This window comes from Gopherus flavomarginatus, chromosome 1 (genome assembly GCF_025201925.1).
Source record: "Gopherus flavomarginatus isolate rGopFla2 chromosome 1, rGopFla2.mat.asm, whole genome shotgun sequence".
In the NCBI taxonomy this organism is placed as follows: domain Eukaryota; kingdom Metazoa; phylum Chordata; order Testudines; family Testudinidae; genus Gopherus; species Gopherus flavomarginatus.
This window is the reverse complement of record NC_066617.1, coordinates 271,246,000-271,263,197: the sequence shown is the minus strand read 5'-3', so window position 1 is coordinate 271,263,197 and position 17,198 is coordinate 271,246,000. Positions and strand designations below refer to the sequence as shown.

At 41.3% G+C, this 17,198-nt stretch overlaps 1 protein-coding gene across 17 annotated transcripts in view; it reads right to left on the bottom strand.

Annotated features, from left to right (window-relative positions):
- Positions 1-17,198, bottom strand: part of DOCK9 (dedicator of cytokinesis 9) — a 347,564-nt gene that overhangs the window by 235,819 nt on the left and 94,547 nt on the right. For all 17 annotated transcript variants that reach the window (XM_050946717.1, XM_050946719.1, XM_050946627.1 and 14 more), the window contains exon 2: positions 10,700-10,816. In XM_050946717.1, coding sequence (XP_050802674.1) covers positions 10,700-10,816 — 117 coding nt within the window. The remainder of the gene's footprint in view (positions 1-10,699; positions 10,817-17,198) is intronic.

Genomic DNA, 17,198 nt, shown 5'->3' with positions numbered 1-17,198 from the left:
GGACAACTATCCAATGCCACGTACCGATGAGCTATTGGAGAAGTTGGGACGTGCCCAGTTCATCTCTACAATAGACTTAACCAAGGGGTACTGGCAAGTACCGCTAGATGAACCTGCCAAGGAGAGGTCAGCATTCGTCACCCATGCGGGGGTGTATGAATTCAATGTCCTTCCTTTCGGCCTTCGAAATGCACCCGCCACCTTCCAGAGGCTGGTAGATGGTCTACTAGCTGGACTGGGAGAATTTGCAGTTGCCTACCTCGATGATGTGGCCATTTTTTCAGACTCCTGGCCCGAACACCTACTACACCTGGAAAAGGTCTTTGAGCGCATCAGGCAGGCAGGACTAACTGTTAAGGCCAAAAAGTGTCAAATAGGCCAAAACAGAGTGACTTACCTGGGGCACCAGGTGGGTCGAGGAACCATAAACCCCCTACAGGCCAAGGTGGATGCTATCCAAAAGTGGCCTGTCCCAAGGTCAAAGAAACAGGTCCAATCCTTCTTAGGCTTGGCCGGATACTACAGGCGATTTGTACCACACTACAGCCAAATCGCTGCCCCACTGACCGACCTGACCAAAAAGACCCAGCCAAATGCAGTTAAGTGGACTGATGAGTGTCAAAAGGCCTTTACCCAACTTAAGGCAACGCTCATGTCTGACCCTGTGCTCAGGGCCCCGGATTTTGACAAGCCATTCCTAGTAACCACGGATGCATCTGAGCGTGGTATAGGAGCAGTGCTCATGCAGGAAGCAACAGATCACAACTTCCATCCTGTCGTGTTTCTCAGCAAGAAACTGTCTGAGAGGGAAAGTCACTGGTCAGTCAGTGAAAAGGAATGCTATGCCATTGTGTACGCCCTGGAAAAGCTACGCCCATATGTTTGGGGACGGCGGTTCCAACTACAAACTGACCATGCTGCACTAAAGTGGCTTCATACTGCCAAGGGGAACAACAAGAAAGTTCTTCGTTGGAGTTTAGCTCTCCAAGATTTTGATTTTGAAATTCAACACATCACAGGAGCTTCTAATAAAGTTGCTGATGCACTCTCCCGTGAGAGTTTCCCAGAATTCAGTAGTTAAAAAGTGTTCTTAAAATGTAGAAGTCTGTTAGTTATATACTTAGGAGTATATGTAAAGGTGTATGTGTTGTATTAATCTGTTTATTTTCAAGTTCTAGAAGGAAATCGCCGCCAGTGAGATTCCCCACTGTCTGCAATTTGGGGGGCGTGTCATAAACAGATAGCTAAGGGTTAATGTCTCTTTCACCTGAAGCACCTGACCAGAGGACCAATCAGGAAACCGGATTTTTTCAACTTTGGGTGGAGGGAATTGAGTGTCTGTGTCTTTGTCTTTTTTCTTTTGTCTGCCTGCCTGCTTTCTCTGAGCTTTGGAGAAGTAGTTCTATTTTCTAGTCTTCTGTTTCCAAGTGTAAGGACAAAGAGATCAGATAGTAAGGTATATGGTTTCTTTTCTTTGGTATTTGCATGAATATAAGTGCTGGAGTGCTTTGATTTGTATTCTTTTTGAATAAGGCTGTTTATTCAATATTCTTTTAAGCAATTGACCCTGTGTTGTATTATCTCAATACAGAGAGAACATTTGTACTTATTTTTCTTTCTTTTTATATAAAGCTTTCTTTTAAGACCTGTTGGAGTTTTTCTTTACTTCAGGGAAATTGAGTCTGTACTCACCAGGGAATTGGTGGGAGGAAGAAATCAAGGGGAGATTTGTGTGTTGGATTGCTAGCCTGACCTTGCATTCCCTCTGGGGGAATAGGAAAGTACTTTTTGTTTCCAGGATTGGGAACAGAGAGGGAGATTCACTCTGTTTGGGTTCACAGAGCTTGTGTCTGTGTATCTCTCCAGGAGCACCTGGAGGGGGGAAGGGAAAAAGGATTATTTCCCTTTGTTGTGAGACTCAAGGGATTTGGGTCTTGGGGTCCCCAGGGAAGGTTTTTCAGGGGGACCAGAGTGCCCCAAAACACTCTAATTTTTTGGGTGGTGGCAGCAGGTACCAGGTCCAAGCTGGTAACTAAGCTTGGAGGTTTTCAGGCTAACCCCCATATTTTGGACGCTAAGGTCCAAATCTGGGACTAAGGTTATTACAGTACCAATGTGAGATTTCTAAAGATAGCGACAGTACTTGATCCAAAATTTAAGAATCTGAAGTGCCTTTCAAAATCTGAGTGGGATGGGACATGAAGCATGCTTTCCGAAGTCTTAAAGGACCAACATTTCAATGTGGAAACTACAGAACCCGAACCACCAAAAAAAAAAAAAATCAAATTTCTGTTGGTGACATCTGACTCAGATGATGAAAATGAACGTGTTGGTCTGCACTGCTTTGGATTGTTATCAAGCGGAATCCATAATCAGCAGGGATGCATGTTATCTGGAATGGTGGCTGAAGCATGAAGGGACATATGACTATTTAGCGCACTTGGCACATAAATATCTTGCAACATCGGCTACAACACTGCCATGCGAACGCCTGTTATCATTTTCAGCTAACGTTGTAAACATGAAGCAGGCAGCATTATCTCCTGCAAATGTAAAGTATCAGAGGGGTAGCCGTGTTAGTCTGGATCTGTAAAAGCAGCAAAGAATCCTGTGGCACCTTATAGACTAACAGACATTTTGGAGCATGAGCTTTCGTGGGTGAATACCCATTTCCTCAGATGCATGTAGTGGAAATTTCCAGGGGCAGGTATATATATATGGTAGCAAGCAAGCTAGAGATAACGAGGTCAGTTCAATCAGGGAGGACGAGGCCTTGTTCTAGCAGTTGAGGTGTGAAAACCAAGAGAGGAGAAACTGGTTCTGTAGTTGGCAAGCCATTCACAGTCTTTGTTCAATCCTGAGCTGATGGTGTCAAATTTGCAGATGAACTGAAGCTCAGCAGTTTCTCTTTGAAGTCTGGTCCTGAAGTTTTTTTGCTGCAGGATGGCCACCTTAAGGTCTGCTATAGTGTGGCCAGGGAGGTTGAAGGGTTCTCCTACAGGTTTTTGTATATTGCCATTCCTAATGTCTGATTTGTGTCCATTTATCCTTTTCCGTAGAGACTGTCCAGTTTGGCCGATAGACAGTCTCTACGGAAAAGGATAAATGGACACAAATCAGACATTAGGAATGGCAATATACAAAAACCTGTAGGAGAGCACTTCAACCTCCCTGGCCACACTATAGCAGACCTTAAGGTGGCCATCCTGCAGCAAAAAAACTTCAGGACCAGACTTCAAAGAGAAACTGCTGAGCTTCAGTTCATCTGCAAATTTGACACCATCAGCTCAGGATTGAACAAAGACTGTGAATGGCTTGCCAATTACAGAACCAGTTTCTCCTCTCTTGGTTTTCACACCTCAACTGCTAGAACAGGGCCTCGTCCTCCCTGATTGAACTGACCTCGTTATCTCTAGCTTGCTTGCTAGCACACATATATATACCTGCCCCTGGATATTTCCATTACATGCATCTGAGGAAGTGGGTATTCACCCACGAAAGTTCATGCTCCAAAACGTCTGTTAGTCTATAAGGTGCCACAGGATTCTTTGCTGCTTTTACAGATCCAGACTAACACGGCTACCCTCTGATACTTAGCACAGACCAATTTCCACCTGTAAATATTCTTACCAATTAAATGAAACAGGTGTATCTATGAACCAATGCTTCAAATTACTTAACAGCATTACCTCAAAAGATCTGTGCTATCATCCCATGTAAGCATGTCTATTTGGGGAAAAAGGGGAGACAAGTTCTACTTGCATAAAATACAATTGTGAAATTTGTGTCTAACAAAACCAGCAGCATAACATTGTACTGTGCTGTTTTGTTTTGTTTAAAGATACTGAAGTCTTCACAATGCCAAACTGCTAAGGGTATACACTAATGAAAAGGAGAGTCCAGACACTGTTTCAAGTAGCCCAAGGGCTACAACTTTATTAAAACCACATCTAAACTTTCTTCCAAAGTCTTTATAATTAGCCGGGCTTGGCTTCCTTTTCAATTCAGTAGCTTTTATATTGTAATCTGTCTAATCTAAGTAAAAGAAAAACACCTGAATAAAAAAACTGAATACTACATGAGAGGAAATGGTTTGAACACAGTCTTATACAAGGGTCAGAATTTCCATCTATAAAGAGACTGTTAAAAAATGCTTACAGAGGTATTTCTGAATACTACAGCTGTAAGTAACTATCTTAACTATACTGCCTAAGGAAACGGACCCGGGCATCTTTCAGACAGCTCACTGAGTAGCTGCCACCAAACAACACAAACAAGATGTTAAGATGCATTAGAAACAGGATGGAGATTATGGAAAATATACTACCATTATTTAAATCAATGTTGTGGCCTCATCTAGAATACAGTGTGTGGTACCAGGCGCTGCATTTCAAGAAAGGGGGTTCAAAGAAGGGGAGAAATGATTAAGGGCTGGGGGGAGAATCAATGAAGAAACTGAAAAGAACAGTTTAATTTAGAAGGCAGACAAAGAAGAGAAGACATGATAAAAATATATAAAATAATAAATGGTACAGAGAAGCAGATCAGGAGCTTGTGTTCTCCCTGCCTCATAACACAACAGCAAAGGGACTTTCAATGACATTGAAATGTGGCAAATACAAAACTGATAGAAGGAAATTATTTTAATTTTCTTTTACACAATACATAAGCTATTGAATTCACTGGTATGGAATGCTGAGGCCAAGAATTTAACTAGACTCAAGAAGGGATTGGACATTTATGCATGTAAGAATATTTACAGAGTTATCATAGTTAATAATAATACATTTTGGAAGAGATTAAATCTCATGCTTCCAAGCATAGCCCAATTTCCAACCAAGGACAGGGAGATTTCTTGCATCTTCCTTTGAAGAACCTGATGCTGGCCACTGTCAGACACAGGATAGACGTCTAAATCAGAAGTTCTCAAACTGTGGTCTGTGGACCAAAAGTGGTCCGCGAGCTCCATTCAGGTGGTCCGCAGATAGTTCCCTCTAAGGCACGTGCCTAGGTAGCCGCACACAAGAGAATGAAGGGCCACCCACGTAATTAGTGGAGCTGTGCAGCCGTGGCTCCACTGATTAGGTGCCTGGACTCTGGAGAAGACTCACATGTCAGGTGAGGTGGTGGCCTTGGGGGTAGGTGGAAGGGGGCAGTGGGATGAGAAGAGGGGGCGGGGGGAATTTGGGACATACAGGCTGCGGCAGCCAGAGAAATAGGTGACATTCCCCAGCGCCAGGGCCGCGGCTGCCAGAGAGAGACGGACGTCCTTCCCAGCCTCAGCTCTGTGGCTGCCGTGGTGGGGGAGAGAGGGCACAGCCATCGCATTAGAAAGGTAAGACTACTGATACTAAAATATGAGTTGTGTGCTATTATTTGTAGAACAAAAAAAGTTCATTACTTTTTTTTATATAATGCTTTTATTCAAAGCGCTTTACAATAGTTAGCTAACGGTACACACACATTTGGAAAGATCATTCAGTGGTCCACCGAGACCCTCAGCAATTTTCAAGTGGTCCACAAAAAAAAAAGTTTGAGAACCACTGATCTAGATGGATCATGTGTCTGATCCAGCGTGGCAGTTCTTCTGTTCCCATCTCCCTATTCTATTTCTCAGTTTAAAAGGCTCTTTTGATAACAGACAGCACTGCCAGATCTAGCATGAAGTACTACTGGATATTGTCGGGGGAGCCAAAGAAGTGCTCAGTTACTATGCTAACTGACAGGTGCTATATAAGAAGACAGAAAGGTGGTCTAAGACTTCCTTCATTATGGTGGTCTGATGTAACTGACACCTGAGAGTGTCTACACCACAGCTGGGAGTCAGCCTTTAGACCAGATAGACAGACTTGCATTATCTTGGCTCAAGTTAGAGCACTAAAACCAGCAGTGTGGCTGGATATTGTGGCACTGCCTGCAGCTCGGGGTAACTACTTGAGTTCAGACACAGGAGATCGAGTAGGTTCAAGTTAGGGTGGCTACTGCTACAAGCTACTGCCTGTGCCGCAATTTCCATACAGCTACTTTTAGCACGCTAGCTAAAGCCCAGCTAGTGCAAGTCTGTCTACCTGGGCTTGGAGGTTTGCTCCCAGCGGCAATGTACCCTGGACACACCCTGACCCTGGAATCCAAAGAAAGGGAGAGACCCTAAGACCTTACTGTCACTTTGTTCTCAAAAAGGAAGACTGAAGAGGTCATGTTTCTCAAACAGCAGATTGGATACTATGGTCTAAATTTCTTAGGATGGTCAAGAGATCTGAAATCAAGAGTATAAGAGTGACAAAACTGTTCCAACTGACCTAACCACAACTCTCAAAGAATACTTGGGGAAATGCTCTTAAAATTGGTTTGGCTTCACTGTATTTCTCCTTAGGCAAGTAGTCCAAAAAGAAGATTCCTAGTCCAGGAATACAATTTACTTGAACATTTGCCTCCTCACAGTTAGCAATTTGAATGGCTAGAACAGCAGAAAAAATATGTCTTGCAATGAAGAAAGCCCAATTTCTTTGGTCCTTCTTGAGCTATCACATAAGAAGAAATGCTAATTTTGGTCTTTTTTTAATGTAGGAGAGTGTGCACACATCAGTGCAGGGCAGATGAAAAATCACAATTCCTGCTTTAGCCCATGGTATTAGTGTGATGGTGTGGTTAAGAGTCATGATGACAGCAGTCTAGAATTTGGAGAGAAGTGTATCATTCACAGCCAAAAAGTGATCTTGTTTTAGGATTTTCTTGATTTAGCATTTGTGGTCTTGTGAAGAAATATAGTTGAACAAACTAATATTTTGTGTGACATTGTATAGAATACTAGAGCTAATAAAACAGAAAAAAGGTAGAACAGCTGCATACAGCAGATGAACAGAGCAATGGTTTTGAAGCCAACTACTCACAAAAGAAGAAGTATAAGTAAGGGTGTTTGGGATACTGTCCCTTACATAATCTTGCACCAAACAAGATGTCTGAATATGCATGAGGCCCCCCAACAATTACAGCTTTCAAAATAGCCTGCAACTCACTGAACCAGAGGGACATACTTCCCAGAATGGGGATCTATAGAAAATGGTCAGTGGAGAAGCATGGATTTGTTCATGTATTGCTCCTGGGAATAAAGGGGCATATGACAGAAGATACTAGAAAAACACACAGGGATCCAATAAATTTTCAGTGAACCTCCAGATAAGCTATTAAATAGGTTACAGAATAAATGGAAAAAAAAAACAAAAATTAGTAAAAATTATAGGACTTTATTGGCTCTCTCAGATAAATAGTAATGATTGTCAAATTTGACTAGAAAATTTGTTTATTTTCAGCTACTTGGTTGGCAGTTCTTTTCCTTAAATATAATACAATAGTTTCATATGAAGAGACAACCGTATTCCACAGCCGGTGAGGACATACACTGTAAAAACTTCTTCTAAAAACCCCCAAATTCTTCCGAATAGAACTATAAATCCACACATAGGGCTTGGCTACACTGGAGAGTTGCAGCGCTGATGGTGGGTTTACAGCACTGCAACTTAGTAACTATCCACACCTGCAAGGCACATCCAGTGCTGCAACTCCCTGGCTGCAGAGCTGGCTGTACACCTGGTCTGCTTGGGGTGTAACGATTGCAGCACTGGTGATGCAGTGCTGCTCATTAAGTGTGGCCACCAAAAGCGCTGTTATTGGCCTCCAGAGTATTAGAAAGTATTCCAGAATGCCTGATCACAACAAACCGGAAGAATGGCTGAACTCCGAGCTCCCTCGAGCTGCTTATCTAAAAAACAAACACAGCTGCTGTTTGCTTAAGAGAGAAGTCACACGGCAGAGGGGGAGGGGGAGTCCGTGTTGAGCAGCTGCTTACGTGGTCTGAAGGCTATTTAGGAGTGCATAATTTGCATTTAAGGAATAAGAGACAGGTAGGGGAAGGGCTCGAAACTTCTAAATTGATTGCAGGTTGGTGATGTGTATGTTCCATCCTTAGAACTTGCAAGGCAGGGAGCTGACAGGTCCAAAAATCCACTCTCTCTCTCCCCCTCACCCCCCTCTTTTGAAAAGCACATTGCAGCCACTTGAACGCTGGGATAGCTGCCCACAATGCACCACTCCAACAGCGCTGCAAATGCTGCAAATGTGGCCACACTGCAGCGCTGGTAGCTGTCAATACGGCCACACTGCAGCGCTTTCCCTACACAGCTGTACGAAGACAGCTGTAACTCCCAGCGCTGTACAACTGTAAGTGTAGCCATACCCATAGTGCAGAAAACCTTAGGCTGCAGGAGTGCAATACTGGTGAAGGACTTTTGGAAGTCACCATTACAGACCAGTCAATTTAAGCTGAGTACCCAGAAAGATAATGGAGCAAATAATTAAGCAATTTGCGAATACTTAGAAGATAATAAGGTGGTAAGTAACAGTCAGCATGGATTTGTCAAGAACAAATCATGTCAAACCAACCTAATAGCTTTCTTTGGCAGGATAACAAGCCTTGTGGATAAGGGGAAGCGGTAAGTGTAGTACTGTATATCTTGACGTTAGTAAGGCTTGATACTGTGGGCTTGTCTACCCTGGCACAGTATAACACTGCAACTTTCTCGCTTAGGGATGTGAAAAAACACCCCCCTGAGCACTGCAAGCTTCACCGCTGTAAAGTGCCAGTGTAGATAGTGTACCAACTCTGGTAGCCGCACTCCTAGCGCTGGTAGCTATTCCCCTCACAAAGGTGGTTTTTTTAGAGCGCTATACTGCAACTACACAAACCATGTTAAAGCACTGCCGCGGCAGCGCTTTAACATTGCCAGTGAAGAGGTGCCCTGTCTCACACAATCTTCTCATAAACAAACTAGGGAAATGCAACCTAGATGGAGCTACTATCAGATAGATGCATAACTGGTTGGAAAATCATTCCCAAAGAGTAGTTATCAGTGGTTCATTGTCAAGCTGGAAGGGCATAGCAAGTAAGGTTCTGAAGAGATCAGTTCTGGGTCCGGTTCTGTTCAATATCTTCATCAGATTTAGATAATGGCATAGAGAATACACTTAAAGGTTGCAGACAATATCAAGCTAGGAGGGGTTGCAAGTGCTTTGGGGAATAGGATTCAAATTCAGAATGATCTAGACAAACTGGAGAAATGGTCTAAGAGAATAGGATGAAATTCAGTAAGGACAAATACAAAATACTCCACTTAGGAAGAATCAAATCAGTCATGCACATACAAAATTGGAAATGACAGCCTAGAAAGGAGTACTGCAGAAAGGGATCTGGATGTCATAGCTGATCACAAGGTAAATATCCATCAACAGCGTAACTGTTGCAAAAAAGTAAACATCATTCCGGGATGTTTGAGCAGGAGTGTTGTAAGCAAGACATAAGAAGTAATTCTTTCGCTCTACTTCACGCTGAGTAGGCCTCAACTAGAGTATTGTGTCCAATTCTGTCTGTCACATTTCAGGAAAGATGTGGTCAATTTGGAGAAAGTCCAAAGAAGAGCAATAAAAATTATTAAAGGGCTAGAAAAAACTTGACCTATGAGGGAAGATTGAAAAAACTGGGTTTGTTTAGTCTGGAAAAGAGAAAACTGAGAGGGGACATGATAACAGTTTCTAAGTACATAAAAAGAGAAGAGGGAAAAAGTTATTATCCTTAACCTCTGAAGACAGGACAAGCAGCAATGGCCTAAATTGCAGCAACGGCAGTTTAGGTTGGACATTAGGAAAAATTTCCTGTCAGGTTGATTAAGCACTGGAATTGCCCAGGGAGGCTATGGAACCTCCGTCACTGGAGGTTTTTAAGACCAGGTTAGAAAAACATCTATCAGGGATGGTCTAGATAATACTTAGTCCTGACATGATTGCAGGGGAATGGACTTGATGACCTCTCAAGGTCCCTTCCGGTTCTATGATTCTATTCTTTTTTCTCTAGTTATGTATATGATTTTATTTATAGAAAATGTTTATTGGATACTATGCTCTCCACACAGAACTCATGAAATCTAAAGAAAGAAAATTATGGAGGTAAAACATTCATACACAGGTCTCCGTAGTGCCTTTTTCTGCTCAATGGTAACTTACTCCTTTTGCAAAAGAGAATCTCCATGTATTGTATACAGTGTTGCCAATTCTCCTCATAACACCATAAAAGCCACAACATTTGGTGGTTTTTCTTAAAAGCCTGAGCCCCTGGAGCCTTGTGATTAGATGAGAATCTCAGCTTTCATTAAAAAGTTTATATCCATTGTTGTGCAGAAGCACTTGAAAATGTGACCCAACTGTACCTAAGGAGTAAAAACTAGACAGCAAATAATGAACACAAAGTTAGGATTTTTAAACCAGTCATGATATTTTGGGTCCAATAGACAGCACCAAATCCAGCAGGTATATCAAAAAAACTGAAATTATCTAGGAAAAGTTTTAAAATGCAATAAGGGCTGCCATTATCTGACCAGCTGCCTCTCAAGCAGGAAGCAAGCTGGCTGTGCTGAGGAAGTGGAACCTCCTATATCCTGAAAGAATGGTGGAGTTTGTCAGTACTTCACCAGTCTGCACTAGAAGAATCACGCAAAATAAAAGCATGAATATCCAAGGACTCAGATGATAGAAAGATTCTTAGTTTTAGAAATTCAAAGCTGTACTTAATGGTTTTCCATTCACCTATTCCAGTGTCTCATGTCTGTAACATTACTAATAAAATTCATTGAAACTGAAGTTAAATAATTACCTGAAAGTCATCATAAGGGAAAAGTAGCATCTCACGTAACGCATCATTTAAAATTTGTGTTTTCTTCTGAACAATGACATTTTCGTAGTCTATTGGCTCAATTAGCTTTGGTTTTGCCTAGAAAATGAATAGAAAAGATACTCAAACACACTGTGAAAAAATTACAATTGTATACTAATCTATCTGTCTAAAATTGCTATACATAAAGCTACTTGAAACAATTGACTTCAGCTATCACATAAATTTGCAGCATTCAAAAACAGGAATTTTTAAAAAAAAATCACATTACACAATACAGTTGAACCATAATGACTAACAATTACATATAAATATGCTGATTTGTGTAAGAGGTAAGACACACAAAAAAAAGTGTTTGGAAAAGTAAGGGAGGACAGAGTGGAGACTACGGCAATACTCAGACTTTAAGGTCAGAAGGGACCATTATGATCATCTAGTCTAACCTCCTGCACAATGCAGGCCACAGAATCTCACCCATCCACTTCTGTAACAAACCCTTAACCTATGTCTGAGTTATCATTGTGGCAATACTCATTTAGGATATGTTTTCACTGAAGAGTTAGCCTGGGCTCTTACCCAGATGTCGCCCTTAACCTGGCTACCAATCACACACAAAAACCTCTGACCTGGGGTCAGTGGCGCTTTAAACCTGTTCTAGGTGGCACCACTCAGTAGTATAGGCTTGAGCCCAGATTGTGCTTTAATCTGGGCTGTTAACCCACCTGCTTTGCAATGGGGACACAGGGGTAATCAACATGAGTGCTGATACTCCTTCAATGCCATCCCACAATTTCCCCAGATCACATTTTCTTTCACTCTACCTACTCCCTTCTTCTGCACTGGAAGACTTCTTCCAGTTTATATACAGCAGTTTGGCATTTAAACCCTACATTGCATGTGTCCTGCTACATTTCTACTGAACTTTTACAGTACTTGAACAGTGATGCAATCTGACAAATCATCCTCCCAGTGCAATGTTAACTGTTAGCTAGCCAGATGCTGACATCAGGGTTCTGGTGTGCCTCTGGATGAGGTAAGCTAAGACCTAATATTTGAACATATTCACCTGAAAACAGACAGACAATCAGCCAAACCTTGGGTGGATTACTTAATGAGTTTGCTAAGAACACTTCCACATAGGCTCCGGAAACAACAACAAAAGTTCTCCCACAATACACTTCATAAGAATTCATAGCATAACCCAATTCAGGACACTGAAGAGACCTGGGATATCCATCCAGAAGTCCTAGCATCTCAGATGGGTAACTACAACACAGTATGGACACAGCAACACACGTCTGGCACAAATAGAGATTTGCAGCAGAGATGTGCAACCCAGACTAGGTTAACCCAGGCGCCAATCACCCAGGTTAACTCTGCAATGAAGACATCTCCTTAGAATCACATGCAACTTCAAGGGGACACATACAGTTTTTGCCAAATATACGGGTTTGTTTACAGCTGCAGCCACTCTGCCTAGAAATATTAGAGTATGTCTGTTACAGAGAATCTATCTCGAGGGTTTGGTTTGATTTTTAAAGAAAGTTAGTATTCAAAAATGTGACCATTAAGTGTTTATAATGAAAGGCTTGTCTACATGGAGAAATTAAACAGCACAGCTATAGCAAAATACTTATTCTGCTATAGATATGCTCACATAACACATATCCCCACCCCATGTAGACACTATACTGGAATAAACTAACTTTTATTCCAGAATGGAGCATCCACACAAGGGAGTTACACCAGTATGGCTAGCTATAGCTATTCCAATCAATTTTCCAATGTAGAAACACCCTAATTATTAATAAGTTTGACTTGGTGCTTTGGGTCAAATGTAGGCTTTCAGAATAATCACAAAGATTAGGTTCTAATCAGAGCACTTCCACATCTGATTCCTACTTGGAAAAGTCTGAGTAGTATTAAAATACATGATAATTAATACTTGATTAATATGAAATCTGTAAATTAGCAACTCTATTGATGCTAAATAGTTCCAGTCTGTCCTGTCGAAATGTGAAGAACACAGTTGTTTACATTTTGAAAAGTCTTCTGTGCAATCAAACAACCTAGAAAATGTTGAATGTAACCTCAGATTCTGCATAATAATTTTAAATTTGGATTGAAATGTAACATTTCCTTGCGTCAGTTAAACTGAAATACCACAGTAACATAAATACAAATAATGGAGACAAAGACAATTACAGAAGGTTTTACTGTGGACAGCACTTTAATTTGATAATACTTACTTAGGGTCACCAGATGTCCCAATTTTATAAGGACAGTCCTGATTTTGGGGGCTTTTTCTTATATAGGCACCTATTACCTCCCACCCCATCCCGATTTTTTTACACTTGCTATCTTATCACCCTATACTTACCGCATGTGCTCAGTAATTTACTCCCTGATGGGATCAACTAAGGTCAATGGCACTAATCTGGAAGTAAATTTCTACTCAACATCAGTGCAGATGGCAGAATCTGACCCTTGCTGAAAAATTAGCTGCATAAAATGGGACTCACCTATTTCTCTAATTTTTTTCTTCATCTAATAACCATTTAAAATCCTATATCCTACTATTTACAATACTAAGTCTATAAAGGGATTATTATCTTATCATCAAGGTACTTAATCTATTTTTAAAAAGTGAATGATAATCAACCATGGCAAAAGACGTCTTAAAGATAGTAAATTGTTTTTTCTTTCAAGTATGAAGTAGATTAGTCAAATTTTGATAATAAATCTCTGTACTTGGAAGGCTTTATCCAGGAAAGGTTACCAGCGTTCACGTGCTTAGATTATAAATTACTCAGAAATTACTTTAGATAATCTAATAACTACCACATGGTAAGATTCCCAGTAACTAAATATTAGAATATTGGAGGGAATTCAAAAGGACAACAAAATGATAAATTTGTAAAATAAGATTCATCAGGAGAGATTACATGAATTGGGTATACTTAGTCAAAAGAAAAAGCATTTATTTACAAACACTTTGGAAGTATGATATAAAAAGGAAAAGTTAATTCTCATTTATTTGTACAGCACAGTGTGCTTAGTTCAACAAGACCAGAACAATAGGAAAGGAATGCACATGCAGTGTAGAAGGGAGAGTTTAGTTTAAAAATTAAGTAAACATTTTAACTATTACGTACGATAAAGCTAAATTTAAAATGTTATTTAAAGTTAAGTATTTAAAGTTAGGGAACAGGAAATTTACGGTGACCTGTGAAATCTAATTTTGACCCCTTGTGCATACATTAAATCAGACAGGGGTCACAAGGGGAGGAAGGGGACGGTGACTGCATAACTTAAGACAGTTTCATTTGCAAATGCACAAGAGAGACAGAATTAAGGTTGCGTGACCAACCTTAAGTTTGGCATTTCTTAACTTTCAGTATTTGACTTTGTAACTAAATTAATGTTCTTTTAATGTAATACAATTTCCTAGTTGTGTTTTGTTTGTTTGTTTTTAAGGAAAACAGGTAAAAATAACATACATACCCATCATCAGACAGGTTTGAACCCTGAACCTTTACCACCACAACACACTTGGTTGCTACTACTGAGCTACAGGACTAACTATGCTAGTTAACAGCAAGCGAGCTGTTATTCCAGAAGGCAAAACCATGCTCTTAAGTGTTCCCAGCCTCTTTTTGCCAGAAGACGGGAATGGGCATCAGGGGATGGACCACTTGATGATTACCTGTTCTGTTCATTCCCTCTGAAGCACCTCACATTGGCCACAGTTGGAAGACGGGATACTGGGATAGGTGGACCACTGGTCTGATCTAGTATGGCCATTATGTTCTTATATTAATGGGGACAAACTACTAGATTCTAATACTGCATCCACTCAGCTCATTCTCCTAATTCCTACCAAGAACTGGGGGAGCTTTCCTGTCCTGTGTTGTGCCCCCATGGGATGGTGGTAAGAACTAGATTAGATGAGGTGCCCAGTTTGGGCTTCTTTCTTGCACAAGCAAGAGAAGGGAATGAACCATTTTAAAACAACTTCGCTATCAGCAAAAACTGAATGAAATTCAAAGTATGAAGAAAAACAAATCACTTCTCTAGCCACGGGATTTCCCCAGCTGATATCAAAACTTGCTACAGAACAATAAAGGTGCAAGAATGTCCCAAAGAAAAAGGACACAAAACTCTTTATAATGGAAAGTGTTGGGGAAACTAAATATTAGGGGTTATAACCAGGTCCCCTATAACAAGAATATTTTAGCAATGGGAGAAGTTAACAGAACAGTACAAATACTTCCACTAGAAATATTCGAGAATGGACTATACATCCATCTATTACAGATTACTTAGAGGTAATAAAATTAACTCTGTCATACCTAAGCAGCTTCACTATATTAGTCAGCATTTTCCTTCATGTTCCAATTATTTCATTAATACTTCTACATAGAAATGTTAGAGGGAAAAACAATTTCTTGCTATTTTTTGGTTCTAAATACACAGCCTTGTCAGGGAAGGATGAGAACATTGCAACAGGGACTGGATGAACAGCTGATGTTCCTATTCATTTTTTTCCTCCTGCCTCTGAAATAGATGTGGCAGAACAAACTGGCTCAATGGAGGTGGCTTGATGTGTCTCTTTGGGAAGATTGATCTAGCCCTTGTGACAGCCAATTAAGCAGGTATCCTTGAGTAAACTTGTATGCCCCAGAGGATCAATAAGGCTGTGGCTGGTATGGGATAGGAGTAATGCAGTAGAGGGCACATGGGCAGTACCAGGTAGAGTCGTCCCATTGAAGCTCAGACCTCTTTCTACTATTCCTCAGACTCCTCCCTAAAACCCCTCTGATTCCTAGTGAGCTAACCAGAGAAATAACAGATGGCTAGTGGGAGACAGTTTCCTCCTCTTGCTGGGCAGAGTAGAAATATACCTCCTCTCACATGTATCCTTTGTACAAAGGAGGTAAATACAGAGGACGCTTGTTTAACCTTGCATACCAGTGACTCCAATGCTGGTTGTTTGGCCACCATCTCTCCATTTTTGTAGCCAGGGGACTCAGTGCTAAGCCTTCCAATAAGTCACTTGGCACCATATAAAAGGTTTTTAGTGACAAGAAACCAAGTGCCAAGGCAGGGGGTATGATGGAGGTAGTCTGTACAGAGGTGGGAAGTCCCAACACTACAATAACAGAACACTGAGTTCTGTGGTTCCAGGTACCAAGGCACTCGGTGCCAGGGCTGAGGCAGAGAGATCAGCACCAAGGGCTGATTTAGAGGATACCACAGGTGCTGCTTTAGACGTCAGTACCGGGGTACCAGAAATGGTCTTTGGGCTTATGAATCTTAGACATATTATCCCAAGATGAGTCATATAGCTGATGACCCTTCAGTGTCTTGCCAGGTACAGAAAAAGGTGACTTGCACCTGGGCACATCTTTGGAGTGGTGCTCTTTTCAGCCCTTCGGATATTAATGCCCACACAGTAGCAGAAAACTTTGAGTGGATGCAGCCCAGGAGTTCAGAGCAGACTTCTAGCTCTCTGGGACAGTGACTGAGAGACACTGAACTGATGTCTGAGACGGCTTACATGGACAGCTCTAGAAGGAAAGCTTTCAACCTCACTTCCATCACACTCTGGGTATGCTTGAAGAAAGAGAAACAGATGGATCATTTCCTTCTCCAAGGAAAAGTGGGCACCAGGACTGAAAGAAAACCGTGAAACATTTGTTGCACATATATGCTGCACACTAAGTTTTTACCATTCTCAGAAATATGCATATTTTGAATACGTATTGACATTAATGAAGGCAAAGAAAACTTTTTTTGGCTAAAGCATGTATGCTAGTCAGGTGCGGTGGCGCATGCCTGTAATCCCAGCTACATGGGAGGCAGACGCTGGCAGATGGCTCAGGAGTTCTGGGCTACAGTGCACTATGCCCAACGGGTGTCCGGTGCCACTGAGCCTAACCAGCGGGTGGCTGAAGGACTGGCTAGAAGAACAATACAAATGACGTGTTGTGATCGGTGCTCTCTGTGAGGGATGATGGACCCATCGATCAAGGTGATGTATGCCAACTTACAGGCTTCCATAATAACTTCTACTGTAAGGGTATATCTACACTCAGAGCTGGGGATGCAAGTACCAGCTCAACTAAACATACTTGCAGTAGCTCACACTGAGCTAGCCATACTAAATACAAATCTGCCTAGAGCCTGGGAGTACATTCTTTCTCCTTGCCCATGCTGCTGTGGCTACACTACTGTTTTTAGAATGCTAGCTCAATGACAAGTAGTGCAAATATGCCTACCCAAGCTGGGAATCACACCCCCAGATCCAAATATACACATAGCCTAAGTCTTTTAAATATTTTTCAGGAGCAGGGGAGGTTTATACCAAAAACAAAAAACAAAAAAAAAAACCCAATATTAAATACCAAAATGTTAATTAAAACAAATGTGTCAAACTAAGAAAGCCACAAAATCACGATTTATGGCTGAAACTGTCAAA